The sequence below is a fragment of the Hyla sarda genome, chromosome 8 (genome assembly GCF_029499605.1).
Source record: "Hyla sarda isolate aHylSar1 chromosome 8, aHylSar1.hap1, whole genome shotgun sequence".
Lineage (NCBI taxonomy): Eukaryota > Metazoa > Chordata > Amphibia > Anura > Hylidae > Hyla > Hyla sarda.
The window spans coordinates 24,303,049-24,325,147 of NC_079196.1; the positions used below are offsets into that span (position 1 = coordinate 24,303,049).

General features: G+C 44.8%; 1 protein-coding gene across 2 annotated transcripts in view; it reads left to right on the forward strand.

Annotated features, from left to right (window-relative positions):
* The first annotated feature begins 652 nt into the window (after positions 1–652).
* SPOPL (speckle type BTB/POZ protein like) overlaps positions 653–22,099 on the forward strand; it is a 51,348-nt gene continuing 29,901 nt past the window's right edge. Inside the window, exons 1-4 of one of the 2 annotated variants that reach the window (XM_056535296.1) lie at positions 653–805; positions 1,009–1,094; positions 16,649–16,770; positions 17,062–17,213. In XM_056535296.1, the coding sequence (XP_056391271.1) occupies positions 1,017–1,094; positions 16,649–16,770; positions 17,062–17,213 (352 nt within the window). In that variant the 5' untranslated portion in view covers positions 653–805; positions 1,009–1,016. The remainder of the gene's footprint in view (positions 806–1,008; positions 1,095–16,648; positions 16,771–17,061; positions 17,214–22,099) is intronic. The other variant, XM_056535295.1, reaches the window with a different exon arrangement.

The window sequence follows — 22,099 nt, forward strand, 5'->3', positions numbered from 1 at the left end:
CGCGTGCAAGATCACGGGAGTCCCCAGCGGCGGGATCCCCGCGATCAGGCATCTTATCCCCTATCCTTTGGATAGGGGATAAGATGTCTAAGCACCGGAGAACCCCTTTAAGCTGAAAATCACAATTCGGGGGACGGAGGGTTTTCAAGGGAGTAATGCTTGTGTGAACATAGCCTTTAGGTGGGTTACAGTCCGTTTAATTTTGCTGCATGTAAAAACTTGGTCAACCACCCCATTGTTTATGGACAAAAAACAGATACGATATGGTGTTTTTTATTTTTATTTATTTTTATTTTATATTATAAGTCAAGGAGAAACATATTATGCTGTACGTCATCCGTTTATAGCATCCATTATGGTATACTTTAATTTTTTCTTCCGAACAATTATCCAGTGTGAACGCACCCTTACGGTAATGCGTGTCGCTAAGGAGCAAAAAAGCAGCAAATCTCAGGAACAATGAAAATACAATTAACACCAAGAAAAGAAAAAATAAACATTTTAACGCACAAAAAACGCAATTAATTATTATTATTATTATTTTCAGTCTGTGCAGCACAATCACGGTCCTGTTTGTCCCAACTGCGCGTGCGCGCATTTCTGCCCCGCTCGCGAGTGCTCTTCCGCGCAGGCTCAGTGCTATTTCGGAAGCAGGCTGCCCAGTGCGCCTGCGCGGAGGGAATCTCGCGACGTTAGCTCTATTATTTTTTTTTTTAATCCAGCTACGCGAGATTTCCTCACCCCGGAGGCGCATGCGCAGTAAGCCCTGTGAGTCCCTGAGAGGTGCCAGTACCGGCAAGAATTGGTAACATTATTTACATTGATACAAAGTATGTGATGCCGCACCGGGCTGTACCATGTGAGCTCCGGGGAGGCCGCTCGGGCTGAGTTGTCGTCGTCTCCATGGGGACTGTGCAGTGACAGGCCACCTTGCTCTATGTAGGCAAAAGTGACAAAAAGCCAAAAAAGCCAAATCTTCATCTGTTGAGGCTGTTTTTCCCCCCCTAGGAGGCAGCATGTCAGGAGGGCCCTCGCCCCCTCCCCCTGTAGAGGTGTCCAGTGGACCGGTAGCAGAGAGCTGGTGTTACACCCAGGTAAACAACATCTGTCTGTCCCATTGCATCTGTTACATTGTTACTAATGCTTGTGGAATGTGGTGGAACTGGCAGGAAACAGGGCTGCTGGGGAACTACAAGTCCCAGCCAGGCCTATTCCATAAGGCGGTGTACCCCAACTTGTAGCTAGACAGCTGTTGCAAAACTACGACTCCCAGCATGCCCGGACAGCCTTCGGCTGTCCGGGCATGCTGGGAGTCGTAGTTTTGCAATAGTTGCATGATGGGAGGTCATAGTTTTGTAACAGTTACATGATGGGAATCATTTGGCAGCAGTTGCGTGAATGGAAGGCCTAGTTTGGCAAACGTTGCATGATGGGAGTTGTAGTTTTGCAGCAGTTGCGTGACTGGAATCATCGTTTTGGAAGTTGTCGTTTTGCAACCATTGCAAAGTTACATAGTTCATAAGGTTGAAAAAAGACCAGAGTCCATCAAGTTCAACCTATAACCCTAATGAGTCCCTACTGAGTTGAGTTGATCCAGAGGAAGGCAAAAAAAAACCTCATACTAGAGGTAAAAATTCCTTCCCGACTCCAAATATGGCATCAGAACAAATCCCTGGATCAATGTTCTGTCCCTATAAATCTAGTATACATAACCTGTAATGTTATTACTCTCCAAAAATGCATCCAGTCCCCTTTTGAACTCTTATTGCAGAGTTCACCATGACCACCTCCTCTGGCAGAGAATTCCACAGTCTCACTGCTCTTACAGTAAAGAACCCCCTTCTGTGCTGGTGTAGAAACCTTCTTTCCTCTAGACGTAGAGGATGCCCCATTTGTTATAGATACAGTCCTGTGTATAAATAGATCATAGGAGAGATCTCTGTACTGTCCCCTGATATATTTATACATAGTTATTAGGTCACCCCTAAGCCTTCTTTTTTCTAAACTAAATAACCCTAATTCTGATAATCTTTCTGGGTACTGTAGTCCTCCCATTCCCCATATTACCCTTGTTGCCCGTCTTTGAACCCTCTCCATCTCCACTATATCTTTCTTGTACACTGGTGCCCAGTACTGTACACAGTATTCTATGTGTGGTCTGACCAGTACTGTACACAGTATTCTATGTGTGGTCTGACCAGTACTGTACACAGTATTCTATGTGTGGTCTGACCAGTACTGTACACAGTATTCTATGTGTGGTCTGACTAGTACTGTACACAGTATTCTATGTGTGGTCTGACTAGTACTGTACACAGTATTCTATGTGTGGTCTGACTAGTACTGTACACAGTATTCTATGTGTGGTCTGACTAGTACTGTACACAGTATTCTATGTGTGGTCTGACCAGTACTGTACACAGTATTCTATGTGTGGTCTGACCAGTATTGTACACAGTATTCTATGTGTGGTCTGACCAGTACTGTACACAGTTTTCTATGTGTGATCTGACCAGTACTGTACACAGTATTCCATGTGTGGTCTGACCAGTACTGTACACAGTATTCTATGTGTGGTCTGACCAGTACTGTACACAGTATTCTATGTGTGGTCTGACCAGTACTGTACACAGTATTCCATGTGTGGTCTGACCAGTACTGTACACAGTATTCTATGTGTGGTCTGACCAGTACTGTACACAGTATTCTATGTGTGGTCTGACCAGTACTGTACACAGTATTCTATGTGTCGTCTGACCAGTACTGTACACAGTATTCTATGTGTGGTCTGACCAGTACTGTGCACAGTATTCTATGTGTGGTCTGACTAGTGATTTGTACAGTGGTAGAATTATTTCCTTGTCTTGGGCATCTATGCCCCTATTGATGGACCCCATGATTTTATTAGCCTTGGCAGCAGCTGCATGATGGGAGTGATAGTCTCACAACAGTTGCACGACTGGAATCATCGTTTTGCAGAAGTTGTGTGATGGAATGCTTAGTTTCGCAACCGTTGCAGGATGGAGGTAGCAGTTTTGTAGTAGTTGTGTTTGTGTGATTGGAGACATCATTTTGCGAGGGTTGCGTGACGAGAATCATCGTTTTGCAGCAGTTGCGTGAATAAAAGGTGCAGTTTTGCAACGGTTGCATAATGGGAGGTAAAGTTTTGCAACAATTGTATGATGGGAATCATTTTGCAGCAGTTGTGATATGGAAGGTGTGTTTTCACAACAGTTGCATGATGGGAGTTATAGTTTTGCAATAGTTGCCTGTTGGGAAGCGTAGTTTGCAGCAGTTGCTTGAATGAAAAGCATAGAAAGTTTCTCAACAGTAGCATGACGGGAGGCACCTGAGTTGTGTGACGTAAGGCGTCGTTTTGCAAAGACTGCACGTTGGGATTGGTAGTCTTGCAGCAGTTGTGTGATGGGAGGTGTCATTTTGCATAGTTGCGTGAGGAGTCGTTGTGTAGCGGCAGTACTGTAACGAGCCGTTGTTTTGCATCAGTTGCATGATGGAAGTAGTATTTTGCAGCGGTTGTGTGACGGGAGTTGTACTTTTGTAACAGCTGGAGAGCCACAGTTTGGGGAGCTCTGGAGTGGGGTCTGGAAGGACCTGTACATTATGTAAATTCTGGCCATGAGGATGATAATGGAGTAACATCCGGTTGTGTTACAGCATAACGTTCCCCTTTATAGAGATAAATACACTGCTCAAAAAAAATGAAGGGAACACTAAGATAAAACATCCTAGATCTGAATGAATGAACTAATCGTATGAAATACTTTCGTCTTTACATAGTTGAATTCGCTGACAACAAAATCAGACAAAAATTATCAATGGAAATCAAATGTATCAACCCATGGAGGTCTGGATATGGAGTCACACTCAAAATCACAGTGGAAAACCCCACTACAGGCTGATCCAACTTTATGTAATGTCCTTAATACAAGTCCCAATGAGGCTCAGTAGTGTGTGTGGCCTCCACGTGCCCGAATGACCTCCCTACAATGCCTGGGCATGCTCCTGATGAGGTGGCGGATGGTCTCCTGAGGGCTGTCCTCCCAGACCTGGACTAAAGCATCCGCCAACTCCTGGACAGTCTGTGGTGCAACGTGGTGGATGGAGCGAGACATGATGTCCCAGATGTGCTCAATCGGATTCAGGTCTGGTGAACAGACGGGCCAGTCCATAGCATCAATACCTTCCTCTTGCAGGAACTGCTGACACACTTCAGCCACATGAGGTCTAGCATTGTCTTGCATTAGGAGGAACCCAGGGCCAACTGCACCAGAATATGGTCTCACAAGGGATCTGAGGATTTCATCTCTGTACCTAATGGCAGTCAACCTACCTCTGGCAAGCACATGGAGGGCTGTGTGGCCCCCAAAGAAATGCCACTCCACACCATTACTGACCCACCACCAAACCGGTCATGCTGGAGGATGTTGCAGGCAGAAGAACGTTCTCCATGGCATCTCCACCTGTGGACATTGGGCCCTCATACCACCCTCATGGAGTCTGTTTCTGACCGTTTGACTGGACACATGCACATTTGTGGCCTGCTGGAGGTCATTTTGCAGGGCTCTGGCAGTGCTCCTCCTGCTCCTCCTTGCACAAAGGCGGAGGTAGAGGTCCTGCTGCTGGGTTGTTTCCCTCCTACGGCCTCATCCACATCTCCTGATGTACTGGCCTGTCTCCTGGTAGCGCCTCCATGCTCTGGACACTACGCTGACAGACACAGCAAACCTTCTTGCCACAGCTCGCATTGATGTGCCATCCTGGATGAGCTGCACTACCTGAGCCACTTATGTGGGTTGTAGACTCCGTCTCATGCTACCACTAGAGTGAAAGCACCGCCAGCATTCAAAAGTGACCAAAACATCAGCCAGGAAGCATAGGAACTGAGAAGTGGTCTGTTGTCACCACCTGCAGAACCACTCCTTTATTGGGGGGTGTCCTGCTAATTGCCTATAATTTCCACCTGTTGTCTGTTCCATTTGCACAGCAGCATGTGAAATTGATTGTCAATCAGTGGGATTGTCAATCAGTGGGATTTCACAGAAGTGTCATTGACTTGGAGTTACATTGTGGTGTTTAGGTGTTCCCTTTATTTTTTGGAGCAGTGTAGAAAGTGTAAGTGTGTGTTCACACTGAGGAATATTAGATCTTCTTTCTGCTCCATGGTAAAACAATGGGATCTTCTGGCCGTATTCAGATCCACATCAGAAATTTGTGCATGAAAATTACTTTGTTTTGAAAAGAGTCGCGGAAATCCCATTCAATTGTCTGGTTCAAGGAAAGTCAGTGGAGGCCGGAATCTGGATTTGGTGTCGCGGAAATTCTGCCATATGCATGTTACAGCAGAATCCTACTGAAAGCAATAGGATTGTCCTGTAACAAAATTGTCAAGCGAAATTCCTGTGGGTCAACATGACTTGGGGCCTTATCCTAATCCAGCTAAAAATGGAACTAGGAAATTCTGCTACATGAAGTTAAAGAAGCATTATGGGGGGAGATTTATCAAAACCTGTGCAAAGGAAAAGTTGTCCAGTTGCCCATAGCAACCAATCAGATGGCTTCTTTCATTTTGCAGAGGCCTTGTTAAAAATTAAAGAAGCGATCTGGTTGCTATGGGCAACTGGGCAACTTTACCACTATCACTAGTCATACAGCGCCATTTTTTTTATTCCAGCACAGCGGCATCTATGTGTTTTTATTACTCTAATTTGGCCATGTGATCACATTCCTTACCACATTCTTGTACCTGATGGTTCCAACAGAATGTTAGACTTCCTATGGACTTCAGGAGGACAATATGACCTACCAGATACCCCCCACCCACCCACCCAAACATCAACTGCTATCTCTATTGGATCAGTACAGTTGTCCCCCAACATACGATGGTAATCCGTTCCAAATGGACCATAGTTTGTTGAAACCATCGTATGTTGAGGGATCCGTGCAATGCAAAGTATAGGACAGTGGTCTACAACCTGCGGACCTCCAGATGTTGCAAAACTACAACACCCAGCATGCCCGGACAGCCAAAGGCTGTCCGGGCATGCTGGGAGTTGTAGTTTTGCAACATCTGGAGGTCCTCAGGTTGAAGGCCACTGGTATTAGAGGTTATACTCACCTGTCCCCGCCGCTCCGGACCGTCACCGCTCGTCACCACTGCCCTGGATGTCGCCGTCCATCGCTGTCGCCGCGTCCCCGGGATGTCCCCGACGCCTCTGCTTCCCCGGCATCCTCGCTCTCCGTCGCCGCCATCACATCGCTACGCACGCCGCTCCTATTGGATGACGGGACGGCGTGCGCAGCGACATGATGACGACGATGGAGAGCGCCAACGATGCAGGGGATCCCGAGGACAGGTAAGTGATCGTCAGCGGACCACACGGGGCACCGTAAACGTCTATCCGGTGGCAGCTGAAGCAGTCTGCGCTGCCGGATAGCCGTTTATGCGATGGCCCCGACATACAAAAGCATCATATATTGATGCTGCCTTCTACATGCGATGGCCTCTGAGAGTGATCGTATGTTGAAATGATTGTATGTCGGGCCCATCGTAGGTCGGGGGGGGGGGGGTCACTATATACTGCTTCTGCTATCTCTATGGGATCAGGATATATAGTAGTTATACACCTCCCCTCCAGCTCTCTTTATACTGCTGTGGCTATCTCTATGGGATCAGGATGTGTAGTAGTTATACCCCACCCCTTCAGCTCTCTCCATTAATGCTATCTCTATGGGATCAGCATATATAGTAGTAGTTATGCACCTCCCCTCCAGCTCTATCTGTATACTGTGGCTATCTCTATGGGATCAGCATATATAATAGTTATACACCTCCCCTGAAACTGTGTTTACACACTGCGTTCCTTGATGGTTTATTTATTTTTATTTCGTTTTTTTCAGTTTTTGCTGTCATTTACCCCAAATCATGGAAAAAAATAGAAATTGTACGGCAGCTGTGCAAATTATGGTAAATGCGTGTAATAGTGCTTTTAACCGGACTTCGCATATTTGCATATTCCTGATAAAATGCACCATTTTTTCGCAATTTTGGTTATTCGTCACAAAACCCACACAGTAATTAGCCGCAGTGTGTGAACGCAGCCTATAATGCAGTAAAAATGTAGAATCTGAGGGGGAGATTTATCAAAACCTGTCCAGAGGAAAAGTTGCTGAGTTGCCCATAGCAACCAATCAGATTGCTTCTTTCATTTTTCATAAATAAAAGACGCAATCTGATTGGTTGCTATGGGCAACTCAGCAACTTTTCCTCTGGACAGATTTTTGAGAAATCTCCCCCTGAATGTTTTGGACCAATGGGATTGTATGGCATGAATTTTTATTGAGTCAAAACTTGTGTAAGTTGCATGATGGGATTTTTTTCCCCCGCATAAAATCAGACTCCCGGAGAGGTCCGTAGGTTTCTATTGGTGCAATATCTTGGGTTCATACGATGTGGATGGGTAATATGGTTGGGTTGCCTTGAGGCAGTGAGTTCCCAAACCTGTGGATCTCCAACTTTTGCAGAACTACATGAAATCCCATTGTCAGTCCCAGCTCTTCTGGTGTTAAGAACTACAACTCCCCTGATGCCCTGACACTGGCAGCTCTCAAACTGTTGCATGCCTACTACTCCCAAGATGCCCTGCAGGAGCATAATACAAGCCTTTTGATGCCTATACATAGCACTGAACAGTATTAGCAATATAATGATTGCTATAAATGTTCCCCTATGGGGATATAGAAAGTGTAAAATAAATGCGAAAAAAGTGAGTAAAAATGTGAACCCCCCCTCCCAAATTAATGTTAAAATCGCCCATTTTCCCCATTTTACCCTAAAAAGCTTAAAATAAATAAATAAATAAAAATTAATAAGCATACATGGTATCAGCAAGTGCATAAATGTCCGAACTATTAAAATATAATGTTAATGACCCTGTAATGTGAACGGCGTAAACTTTTGTCACATCATGTTCCCAAAAACTTAAAGGGGTACTACGCTGTTCGGTGATTGGAACAAACTGTTCCGAACGCTGGAGCGGGTGGCGGGAGCTCGTGACATCATAGCCCCACCACCTCATGACGTCACGCCCCGCTCCCTCAATGCAAGTCTATGGGAGGGAGCGTGACAGCCGTCACGCCCCCTCCCATAGACTTGCATTGAGGGGGCGTGACATCATGAGGGAGTGGGGCTATGACGTCACAAGCTCCCGGCTCCAGCGTTCGGAACAGTTTGTTCCAAACACTGAGCAGCGGAGTACCCCTTTAAGTCACGTATATGTAAAAGTGGTACTAAAAACTACAGAAGATGGTAAGTCACGCCACACCCCCTCGTGATGTCACACCACGCCCCCTACATTCATGTCTATGGGAGGGGGCTTGACGGAGATCGCGGGGTTCCCAGTGGCAGGCCCCCTGCGATCAGACATCTTATCACCTATCCTTTACTGAGTATGTACTACCAGCTGTTTTTCCATTCAGTTCAACTCAACAAAAAACATTTAAAAACAGTGTGAACATAGCCCATAGGGATTGTCTAAGGCAGCCCCTACCTTACTTCCAGTCAGACCATGTGGATGTCATTGAGAATGGCGTCCCCCAATTGGGACAACCCCTGATCATAAGCCAAAATAAAGAGCTGCTAGCATGTGAATGACCGCCATGTATTGGCCGCCTTCCTACATCAACCTGGCCTAGGCGTTTCCCACTTAAAGGGGCTATGATGTCACAAACTCCCTTCTCCAGCATTCGGAAGAGTTTGTTCCAAGCGCTGAGCAGTGGAGTACCCCTTTTAATTATCGCTTTAGTTTGAGAACGTGCTGGTAGTTCACGTGTTTGCTTGTAATACATGCGTCACTATGAGCATCACCTGTAGCCAACCTGTATTACTAGATGCCCATATTTCTGGTGTGACTCATGAGAGATCGTTTTAGTTTTAGGATCTGAACACTACTCGCCTCGTGTTTGGTGTGTTACCTCTCTGTTGTGTTCTGACAGCTACACGTCGTCTACCCGACAGGATTTCACTATATACAACAAGAGAAACAGAGGCGAATAGATCAAATAAAATTAAATTTTTATTGAAACATAAGTGCTCAGAAAGACATACATATAAAATTATATATAGAGACAGAGGCCCTCATTTACTATTCTAAACCCGACCTCTTTTGTTGGGTTTTTTTGTCGCATCTTTGTCTGCGCCATGTCGCAGACATCGTGCGCCAGTCTGCGACACGATGCGACATTTTTTCCCGACAGACCCGATGTGGATTCTCCCAAACCCGAAAAAGGGGCGTAACCCGACATTTCTGAGCTTTCCCACGTATTTATAAAGGTTTCCAACCCGAATTTGTTGAATTGTTGTGGATTTTTTCCCGACAGCTCAGAGGAGTTGGAAACCAAAACCAACAAAACCCACGTGCGACAAACAGGATGCGACATAATAATAAATATCAGGGGAAAAAAGCAGTCGGGTAAGAAAGCAACATAGACTTACAACCCGATTTTCTTAGTAAATGAGGGCCAGAGAGTACATCTGGTAAAAACTGAACAGAAATGGAGGCTGGCAATGGGATGGGACCACAGTGTAAACAGATAGATCAGGGGTATATTATTTTCCCAGCAATCGTCCTCATTATCCAAGGGCTGAATAGCCGCAATAAACGCAAAGTGCATAATGCAGATAATAACATAAGGTACTACAAGGCAGAGGGAGTAAAAGATTATCCAGGTAATATCGGCAAAAAAATAAGAACAATCATGAGCAAGTGGACTGTGAGGATAGACCAGCCTCCACCACCCGACGTTTCGCTCCAAGGCTTCTTCCGGGGCGTCCCATTGCCAGCCTCCATTCTGTTCAGTTTCTTATCAGATAAACTCTCTGTCTCTATACGTAATTTTATATTTTTTTAAATGTATGTCTTTCTGAGCACTTATGTTTCAATAAAAATTAATTTTCTTTGATCTATACGCCTCTGTTTCTCTTGTTGTATATGATATTTGGTTTCTGCGTGGATCTGTCCTGCATGGGGAAGTTTTGTAGGATTTCACTATAGAAGACTTGTATGAGCAAGTGTCTATATTTTTGGGGATTTCCACCCTCCAATGAGGTCTGATCTTTGCTTTAAACTTGACTTTCTTTTTCTTTTAAAGGGGTTTTCCAGTTTTATACAGTTTTCCCCCTTTGGATAGAACTTTGGATAGTTAAAGGGGTACTCCACCCCTAGCCATCTTAACTCTTATCCTAAGGATAGGGGATAAGATGTCTGATCGCGGGGTTCCCGCCGCTGGAGACCACTTCGATCCCCCTGCTGTACCCAGTGTTCGTTTAGAGTGTGAAGCGCTGGAGGCTCGTGATGTCTCGCGTGGGTCTTGGCTGTGACGCCACAAGCCTCTGCCCTGCATCGCCAGTTTTCCGGAGTTCGCTCCGTGCATCGGATGTCTGCGGAGCCGCATCCGTGATCGCAGGGATCCCCAGTGGCCGGACCCCCACGATCAGAAATCTTATCCCCTATCCTTTGGGTAGGAAATAAGATGTCTAGGGGCGGAGTACCCCTTTAAGTAAAAAGAATAACAGTTATAAAATTAAAATCAATATTTTAAAGGTTCCCTTAACTATTATTCTTTTTAATTAATATTGGGAGACCTAACCTATGCAGTGGTCAGTACCACACTATCTCTATACCCCTTTAAGTACCTTGATAACCTGACCATTGGTGGTTCCGCTACTTTGACCTCAAGGAATAAATGGACAACAGTTGACTTATTGCAGAGGATGAAGTAAAACTATCGCCTCAGTATTTATAAGAGGGAGAACCGAACAGCTATTTAGTAACCGGAAAAGACTCATAGGCTACAGATGTTCAGAGTGATTTCTATTGGTGACAGGGCAGATGTCTAGGCGATAGTCCTGTCTACACAAGTAAATCCTCGGATATTGACTCCACTGATTCAGTGATGCGCTGCTTCAAGTTGGTCAGATCCTGTGGCTGTGGTGGACGTATACAGTTTACACTGAGTCCTTGATGTAGCTCCCATTGAAAGAAGTCCCAGGGTGTTAGATTTGCCAATCTTGGAGGCCAGGTCAACATCGGTGAATCGTTATGTTTCCATTTAGATCTTTGCTGATAACTGAATGAAATGGCGGATAAGCCACACCATGTTGTGCTGGCCTCCATCGCTAGATCTAGCACCCTGTGACTTCTTTCTGGGGGCTACGTCAAGGACTCAGCCTATCTGCCCCCCCCCCCAAAGATCTAAACGACCTGAGACGACGCATCACTGACACAGTGGAGTCCATATCCGAAGAGATGCTGAAGAAGTCTGGACAGAACTCGATTACCACCTAGTCATCTGCCGTGTCACCAGTAGAAATCACTTTGAACATTTGTGGTGTATAGTTTGTTCCTTTTTGTGTTGGGTTCTCTCGACTATGAACATCCTGCATAATGATCCTTCACAAAATAGTTGGCGAAGTAAATGCAGTTGATCCTACTGCTTGGATCCTATTGTTTTCCACCGGCGTACCCCTTTATAGGGGTGTCCCCCTTTTGATGGCATGACGAAGTCATGCCATCAAAAGGGAGACACCCCTTTAAAGGGGTACTCCGGGGGAAAACATTTTTTTTCATATCAACTAATGCCAGAAAGTTGTACAGATTTGTAAATAATTACCGTATTTATCGGGGTATACCACGCACTGGCCTATAACACGCACCCTCATTTTACCAAGGACATTTGGGTAAAAAAAGTTTTTTACCCAAATATCCATGGTAAAATGAGGGTGCGTGTGTGCGCGTGTATACCCCGATACAGCCCCAGGAAAGGCAGGGGGAGAGAGGCCGTCGCTGCCCCCTTCTCTCCCCCTGCTTTTCCTGGGGTCTAGAGCGCTGCTGTCGGCCCTTCTCACCCCCTGGCTATCGGCGCCGCTGCCCGTTCTGTCCCCCTGACTATCGGTGCCGGCGTCGATAGCCAGGGGGAGAGAAGCGGCGCCGACAGCCAGGGGGAGAGAAGGGGCAGCGGCACCCATTGCCGGCGCCGCTGCCCCGTTGCCTCCCCCCATCCCCGGTGGCATAATTACCTGAGTCGGGTCCGCGCTGCTGCAGGCCTCCGGCGTGCGTCCCCTGCGTCGTTGCTATGCACGGCGCGGCGCACTGACGTCATGCGCCGCGCCGTTCAGCGCATAGCAACGACGCCGGGGACGCATGCCGGGGACGCACGCCGGAGGCCTGCAGCAGCGCGGACCCGACTCAGGTAATTATGCCACCGGGGATGGGGGGAGGCAACGGGGCAGCGGTGCCGGCAATGGGTGCCGCTGCCCCTTCTCTCCCCCTGGCTGTCGGCGCCGCTTCTCTCCCCCTGGCTATCGGCGCCGGCACCGATAGTCAGGGGGACAGAACGGGCAGCGGCGCAGATAGCCAGGGGGTGAGAAGGGCCGACAGCAGGGCTCTAGATCCCAGGAAAGGCAGGGGGAGAGAAGCGGGCAGCGACGGCCTCTCTCCCCCTGCCTTTCCTGGGGGTGTATCGGCGTATAACACGCACACAGACTTTAGGCTAAAAATTTTAGTCTAAAAAGTGCGTGTTATACGCCGATAAATACGGTACTTTAAAAAAAATCTTAATTTTTCCAGTACTTATCAGCGGCTGTATGCTCCAGAGGAAGTGGATTTGTTATTTTCTGTCTGACCATAGTGCTCTCTGCTGACACCTCTGTCCATGAGAAGAACTGTCCGGAGAAGGAGCAAATTCTCATTGGAAACTTCTGCTCTAGACAGTTCCTGACACGGACAGATGTGTCAGCAGAGAGCACTGTGGTCAGACAGAAAAGAACTATACAACTCCACTTGGAGCATACAGCAGCTGATAAGTACTGGAAGGATTCATATTTTTTAATAGAAGTAATTTACAAATCTGTTTATCTTTCTGGCACCAGTTGATTTGAAAAAATAGTTTTCCACCGGAGTACCCCTTTTTAAAGAGGTATTTCCTATTTCATATACTGAGAATAGGGGATACCAAGCTTATTGGTGGGGGTCCAACTGCTGATCAAGAAAACTAAAGAAAACTCTCCCCCTAATGGAGCACACCGCTTGTACACAGCCAGAGCTCCATGATTTTCTATAGGGCTTCCAAACGTTGGTGGGTGCTGATCTCGGCCATGTTCTAAGCCCCACAGAGAATAAGTGTAACACTGGGTGCGCTTTTATTTGTGGGAGAGTTCTTCCCCGTTCTCGTGTTATGTGGTGGTTCAGACCCCCCCACGATCAGCTTTTCTCCTATTCTGTGGATAGAATAGAACTTTACTGGAAATGCTCTTTTAATGTTGGAAATTGTAATTCTGTACTTTTTAGTGTTGGCTGTGAGACTCCCGGGAAAAGGGAAAACCTACAGACTCTCAAAAGAATAGGCTATTCGCCCGTATGGGGTCTCGCACAACATGTTTCTTCCTAGGACGTGGACAGACAGAGGAGAAACTGTAGAGCAGTGGTCTCAAACTGTGGCCCTCCAGATGTTGCTAAACTTCAACTCCCAGCATGCCCAGACAGCCGTTGGCTGTCCGGGCATGCTGGGAGTTGAAGTTTTGCAACATCTGAAGGGCCACAGTTTGAGACCACTGCTGTAGAGGTTCTGGCGGGGGCAGTAAATGGCAGTAAATCTACTTTAGCAGATACTGTAATAATCTATTATATATAGTATATAATTATCGGTGCAGTCATGTTGCCTGAATTTTCTAGGCATTCTCTGTGACCTGTGCAGGGAGGAAGGGGAGGAGGCTAGCTGTGACCCTTACCTATTGTAAAAGACCAGATCCTATCTTATCCTATGTAATTCTGCATGGGATAAGGAGAAGACTGCTGTAAAAGATGGAAGAAGGTTTCTCACCTTAAATATCTGGCCTAGTGGGCGATATGGAAACTGCAAGATTACAAAATAAGTTTAATATATAAGTAGTAAAATAAAAAAAAAAATTTAAATAAAAGGTTCTTAAAAATATGTTTGTCCTAAAAACTTGGTTCAAACCATTGTAGTTAAAGGAGTACTCCGGCGAAAATGAACTTATTCCCTATCCACGGGAGAAGAGATAAGTAAGCTGCTCGCGGGTAGTCCTACCTCTAGGCCCCCTGCGAACTCCAGGACAGGGCCTCGGAGCTCTGTGAGGAGCACCTTTAATTTCTATGAATGGAGCGTGTGCCGGCTGCAGCGCGCGCTACTCACTGAGTGACGGGTCCCAGGGCCGGGCGATCAGCTACTTATCACCTATCCTGTAGATTGGGGATAAGTAAATTTTCGCTGGAGATCTCCTTTTAATTTTCTGATGACACATACCCTTTAAATGCTGTTGTTTTTTTTTTGTTTTGTTTTTTTTTGCTGGACTTTAGATTTATCATTTATTAATTATTATTATTATTTTTTTTTAATTCATGCATTTAGTTGAGTTAATGCAAATAATCTTGTAACTTTATATTATTTTTTTTTATTTTTAAGGCTTTTTTATTATTAAATTTTTTCGGGGGGGGGGGTCTACTGTCATTTCAAACATCTTTTTGCCACGTTGTTTCCCCTCCTGCTATTCTACCGTCATTGCCGCTAAACGGACCATACTAAGTGGCATCCTGTTGCATCAATCTGTTTCTTTTCTTATTGTCTGGCTACTTTCTGGTTCCTCACACCTCTTCAGAGCATGCTCAGAAGGGCTGGGTTCACATCACGTTTTCTCCCATACAGGAGCGCATACGGCAGGGGGGAGCTAAAACCTCGCGCTCCCGTATGCTTTCGTATGCGCTCCCGTATGTAATTAATTTCAATGAGCCGGCCGGAGTGAAACGTTCGGTCGGCTCTTTTTTGCGCCGGATGCGCTTTTACAACCGGACCTAAAACTGTGGTTGACCACAGTTTTAGTTCCTGGGAAAAAGCGCATACGGCGCAAAAATGAGCCGACCGGACTGAACGCATAGAAAGGCATACGGGAGCGTGAGGCTTTAGCTCTCCCCTGCCGTATGCGCTCCCGTATGGGAGAAAATGTGACATGACCCAGCCCTAATAATGGATAAAAAAAAAAACTGATTGTAAAAAACGGGCGCATAGGGAGGCATTAAAGGCTCATCCATTTTCAATCAGTTACCCATAGACTTATTTTAAATTTAAAATTATATCTGTTTTCTAGTCAGTTTTTTTTTTTTGGACGGGAGAAAAAATACTGCATACTCCCGCCAAAAAACGGAAATGAGAGCAGACGGGTGCAAACGGATGACAAAGGTTTGTAAATAAATCCCATTGACATCAGCGGGATTAATTTGAAACCATTTGAAAGCCGTTTAAAAGCTGAAATAACTGAACTTGGACGGTAGAAACATTACGGGGACAGATGGTCATGTGCATGAGCCCTAAGTCTTGGCCATGAGGTTTGTAATTTCCCTGCAATCGGCCGTTCACTGCCTTTTGTTAGGCTCAGTCCGTCTCTAGTAAAAGAGGCCCCAAGACTGTTTGAGATTGTTCTATGCTCTGAATAAAAGATAAATGAAGATAAATCTCTGATCACCCATCAAGTTTTGGACAGCTGTTTCTTCTGTTCTACTGTATGTATACTGTGCAGCCCCCTCCTCTTCTTCAATTTGGCATCAGCAGCAGTTTAGTGCCTAGTGGAAACCCTTTTCTTGCTGTACTGCTGCTGTTTGTTTCCTTTCCTCTGACCTCCTTCTACCTCCCATCTATAGTAGTACTTTCTACATCATCCTCCAGCACAATGCCAGCCTGTTCAGTCTAGTGCACTTTTACCAGCACTAGCATATTAGTGAGGAGTAGGTGTTGAATTGTTGAGTCAAGTAAGGAAAAGAAAGTGCCGGTGTGAGTACTGCTGGCAAAAAGCCCAGCTCTGGTACAGACTCCTTAAACTGAGAGACTTAGATATAGCTGTGCACCATTGAGGGTCAGGGTCTCAATAGCAGCAGTGAGAGCACTTAAATCACCTTGTCGTTACTGTAATGGCTTAATCTTACAGATTTTTGAACATTTTAAAAAAATAAAAATAAATAAAAAATAAATGCAACATGTGAACACAGCCACACAGGAGGGGTATAACTACTGTATATTCTGATCCCATAGAGATATCTGCAGTATACAGATAGAGCTGGAAGGGAGGAGTATTTGAGCTGCTAGAAGGGATCTGGTAGGTAATAATGTCGTCCTGTAGTTCACAGGAAGTCAGCTGACTGAGGTCGGATCACTTCCTCCGACACATTAGGCACTGTCAGGCTGGTAATCACATAACCCAGTTACAGTAATAAAACATGTGGAAGCAACTGTGCTGGAAGAAAACAGATGACACTGTATGACTAGTGATGGTGAGTGTGCACGGCATGGGGAAAAAATAAAAACTTGGTGGATCCCATGTCTGTCTGGGTTTAGCTGGACTTATATCTTCACCTATTGAAGTGAATGGGGCTGGGTGTATGGAGCTGCAGTATAACAGTACTAACCGTTAGCTTTGCAGGTGCCCCCCACGGTCTTGTTTACTGATGGCGTATCCTAAGGATAAGTCATCGATGTGTTACCTTGTAAATTTTGAAACTTATTTTATTTTTGTTTCGGTCCTGTGAGACCGATGCTAAGAAATTACTTTGCTTTCTTTTCACAGGTCAAAGTAGTGAAGTTTTCCTACATGTGGACCATAAGTAACTTCAGTTTTTGTCGGGAAGAAATGGGCGAAGTTTTAAAAAGTTCTACGTTTTCATCGGGGCCAAATGATAAAATGAAATGGTAAGAATTAGCCGTATCCACAGCATTCGATACAAAAACATTGTCATAACTTTCATGCTGCCCGAACCATGAGTGATCATGCGTGTCCCTGTGTAGTCTTCATGCCTGACTGCCTTGACCGATAGATCTCTCCCTGTCTGTGTATAGGGCGAGATCTATTAATCAAGGCTGGTGGGGTGAAGTGTCCAGGGACTGTTGGTGGCTCATGGTTGGGGGAACATAAAAGTGGTGACAGTTTTTTTTGTTTTTTTTTTCAAGTATCCTGACAAATCTCTTGTCTTGTGTATCCAGGTGCTTACGAGTTAACCCAAAAGGGCTGGACGATGAGAGCAAAGATTACCTATCCTTATACCTGCTCCTCGTCAGCTGTCCGAAAAGTGAAGTTCGCGCAAAATTTAAGTTCTCTCTGTTAAATGTAAGAAGGGAAGAAACCAAAGCCATGGGTGAGTTATTACTTTTCTACTGGCAGATTTTGTTGTTTTGGACTGTGGATACTTTTCATTCACACATCGTTGTGTTTTCTGTGTTAATGATGTTTATGGGAATGTAGCCCCTCTGCTGGAAACATAGGCGCAGTGCATGCTAATTTCTGTGTGAAACACCATGGTGATTTACCTGAAAAGTTAAACAGATTTGTAAATTACTTCTATTAAAAAATCTTAATCCTTTCAGTACTTATGAGCTTCTGAAGTTAAGGTTCTTCTTTTCTGTCTAAGTGCTCTCTGATGACACCTGTCTCGGGAAACGCCCAGTTTAGAAGCAAATCCCCATAGCAAACCTCTTCTAAACTGGGCGGTTCCCGAGACAGGTGTCATCAGAGAGCACTTAGACAGAAAAGAACAACCTTAACTTCAGAAGCTCATAAGTACTGAAAGGGATTAAGATTTTTTAATAGAAGTAATTTACAAATCTGTTTAACTTTCTGGAACCAGTTGATATATAAAAAAAATGTATTTTTCCTGGAATACCCCTTTAATGCATCTTAACCTCTTAAGGACATAGGACGTAAATGTGCGTCCTAATGCGCTGGTACTTAACCCACCAGGATGTACATTTATGTCCTATACATGGTGCGAGCACAGGAGTGGTGCTCGCATCATGCACAACAGGTCGCAGCTGCCATTAGCAGCCAGGGACCTGCCGGTTATGGCGGACATCAGTGATCATGCTGATGTCCGCCATTAACCCCTCAAATTCCGTGATCAATACGGATCACAGCATCTGCGGCAATGTGGCACTTTAAGGCTACATTCACACTTTTATGATCTACTGGGGGCATAATTTGTAAAAATAAATAGTATATGAAAGTGAACAATAAATAAAAGCACAACATTCCAAACCACAGCTTCTGCCCCTGCCTTTTGTACCTTCCGCCTATGAATGAAAATGAAGCTGGACAATTATTTAAAAATAAAGTATTAAAGGGGTACTCCGGTGGAAAACTTTTTTTTTTTTTTTTTTTTTTTTTTTAATCAACTGGTGCCAGAAAGTTAAACAGATTTGCATATTACTTCTATTAAAAATTTTTAATACTTCCAGTACTTATTAGCTGCTGAATACTACAGAGGAAATTATTTTCTTTTTGGAACACAGAGCTCTCTCCTGACATCACGAGCACAGTGCTCTCTGCTGACACCTCCGTCCATTTTAAGAACTGTCCAGAGTAGGAGAAAATCCCCATAGAAAACATATGCTGCTCTGCACAGTTCCTAAAATGGACAGAGATGTCAGCAGAGAGCACTGTGCTCCAAAAAGAAAATAATTTCCTCTGTAGTATTCAGCAGCTAATAAGTACTGGAAGGATTAAGATTTTTTAATAGAACTAATTTGCAAATCTGTTTAACTTTCTGGCACCAGTTGATTTAAGAAAAAAAAAAAAAAAAAAAAAAAAATTAATTTCCACTGGAGTACCCCTTTAAGTATTTTAGTGCAATTTTAGTGCTCTTTATAAAAATTAATACATTTTATACCGATTTAATAAAAAAATAAAAAAATTACTTTGCTTTAAAATAACATAAAATTAAAGCTCTATGTATCACAGAAGAAATGACACAAAATGATTTGAATAACTGAACAAGCAAAAACTTTGTAGCATTTTTATATACAGAAGACTGTTGCCAGTTTCTTAATTTTTTATGCATTGTAACAATAACAAATAAAAGGTTGATGCAGCCGGGGTTCTCCACCATAAGGTGATTTTAGTACATACCTGGCAGACAGTAATGGACATGATTAGGAAGGATCTGCACTTGTCTTGGAGCTAAATGGCTATGCTGTGAGATTACCATAGCGCTGCTGCTTTCTTTTTGTGAATGGCTATTACAGTGACCCCCCAACTTACGATGGCCCCGACATATGATCATTTCAACATATGATGGCCTCTCAGAGCCCATCGTATGTTGAAGGCAGCATCGACATATGATGCTGCTGTGTGTCGGGGCCATCGTACAAACAGCTATCTGACAGCTCTGACAACTTCAGCTACTGACAGATAGTTGTTTAATGTGCCCCGTGTGCCCCGTTCTGCCTCCTGTTACTCACATGCTGTCCTGCTAACTCACGCAGGCTTCCACTGTGAGCTCTGTGTAAGCCCCCCCCCCCCAGTGCAGCCATAGCCAATAGCCTGCAGCATCTTGCTGCAGGCATCCAATGAGCTGCTGGCTGCCCTCCCCTTCCTTTCCTATGGAGCTGTAGTGGGCAGGATGGTAATGGAGGACATTCTGTCCCCCCTGAAGGTATTTAAAGTACTGTATGCGATGTCACACATCACATACAATACATATACACACAATACATCAATGTTTCCATATCAGTGTGCCTCCAGCTGTTGCAAAACTATAACTCCCAGCATGCCCAGACAGTCAATGGCTGTACATGCATGCTGGGAGTTGTAGTTGTGCAACAGCTGGAGGCACCCTGGTTTGTTAAACACTCCCCATACACTCCACATACAATGGTCATCCCAGAACCAATTACCAGTTTCCCATAGAGATATGTATTCAACATACAATGGTTCCAAGGTCCCAGAACCAATTACCATTTTTACATAGACATATGTACTCGACATATGATGGTTTCAACATATGAGGTTTCTCCTGGAACCAATTAATATCATATGTTGAGGGACCACTGTACCTGTTTGAGTTCCTTCCCCTCCATCTACAAATCCCATGACTCCTTGGTTATAGGTGTGAGGTAACTTTTCTCCCCCCACCCATTGAAGCACACCTAAGCTCTTATGCTGTGCTGTAAATAATAGTCCAGTGTTTTCTAACCAGGGTGCCACCAGCTGTTGCAAAACTATAAAATTTCCTGCAGAATGATCTCCTTCCCACCCAGTGGTCGCTCCACACATTGAAGCACAGACACGCTCCCTTTCAACACCTGGCTAGTGATGCAATGTCTCAGGCTGCTCTGTAAGCTGGGAAAAGTTGAGACAAAACTCATTTTGTATGCTGTTAAAAATAAATATCCGGGTAAAGGTCTCATAAGAATTGCAAAAACAGCCATCAAACACAGGTACAGACTAGGGATGTCCCGATACTGGACATTTACACAAGTACTTGTACTACTGCAAATGTCCCCGATACCTGCCAGCGGGACCCCCAGCAGCCTGTGCACGCTACTGAACAATGCAGCACGCGTCATAGCCAGGACCTGTGCCTAATGACGGACATCAAAGATCGCAGTGATGTCTTGTATTAACCCTTTAGACGCCGCAATCAAAGTTGATGATAGCGTCAAAAAGTCCTGAAATGAACTGCCGGTTAGTTCAGGGATGTTGATCGGGATCACCACGGATCCTTTATCAGCTGAGAAGACGGCCAGAGGTCCCTTATCGTACTCCTTGTCATCCGATCGTCGCTCCTATACTGCAGCCAGCCATGGCAGGCAGTAGTGAAGGAGCGTCGATAACACTGATCAATGCTATGCTATGACATAGCACTGATCAGTGTATGCAATCTACAGATTGAAGGTAATTGTCCCCTATCAGGACTAAACAGTTGTGGAAATAAGTGTAAAAAATATATAATATATTAAATGGGAATTAACTTTTTCCCTAATAAAAGTTTGAATCACCCCGTTTTCAAAAACTTTAAATAAAATTAAAAAGTTTTTTTTAAATATAAAAAAAGCACTTCCTCTAATAAAAACTGAAAACACCCCCCTTTTTTCCCATTAAAAAATAAACTACAAAAAACCCTGTCACGTGATATTTAAATAAAGTATCGGTACTCATACTCCATCTTTATTGTATTGTATTGTACACAAAAATGGTATTGGGACATTCCTTGTAAAGACACTATACAGTAGAATCTCCCTTAGCGTACACCTCCCAATAGCGGACAGTTTTTAATTCCCCGGCAGAGTCCCATAAGACTTTATGTATTTGCACCCTCCGAATAGGGGACCTTCCCAATAGTGGATGTGGACACACCTAATAGGGGACAAAACACGCCCAATAGGGGACAACCAGGCTTATGTACCGACTCTACCTTGTACACAGGACCACCGTGTGGGGGTACAGCCAATACCCCGGTAAGAGGCCCAGACCCCCATTGCACCCCCCTGCAGAAGCCCCAGCACAGAAGCAGAAGACCGATGTTTAAATAGTGGTCTCCGGCTTCTGTACGTTTGCCGGCCACATCATTCACCACCCCCCCCCCCCCCCTCCTTCCCTTTTTACCCCCTGTTCCACATCATTTCCTCTTGATCACCCCCCCCCCCCCGTGCTATTTCATTACCCCTTTATTACCCTCTGTGCAAATTCATCACCCCCTTTTTTACCACCCCCTGTGCCTCCCCCCCCCTCCCCCCATGGCAATTTTATTACCCCTTTATCCCCCTGTGCCACTTCATAAAGAGGGGGCAATGAATTTACACAGAGGTAATAAAGGGGTAATGAAATAGCACAGGGGAAATCAAGAAGAAATGATGTGGCATAGGGGGTAATGGGGAGATAATTTGGCACAAGGCACCAGGGGAATAAGGTGGCACAGGGTATAAAGGGGGATGAAATCATATGGGGGAGGGATAAGGGGAGATTAAGCATCACTGGGAGATTCTACTGTAATATTGCTTTTTACAATGTTCTATAGGTAATTACACTCTGGAGTGAGTACAGTACAGTATTCCATCATTTAGAAAGATTTTTGAGCCTTTTTTTTTTTTTTTCCCAATAGGGGACACTTTTTTAAAATTTTCCCGTGAGTGTCCGCTATTGGGAGATTGTACTATACAGTGATCACTCAACTTAAAATGGCCTCAACATACAATAGTTTCAACATACAATGGTCTTTTCTGGACCACTGTAAGTTGAAACCAGACT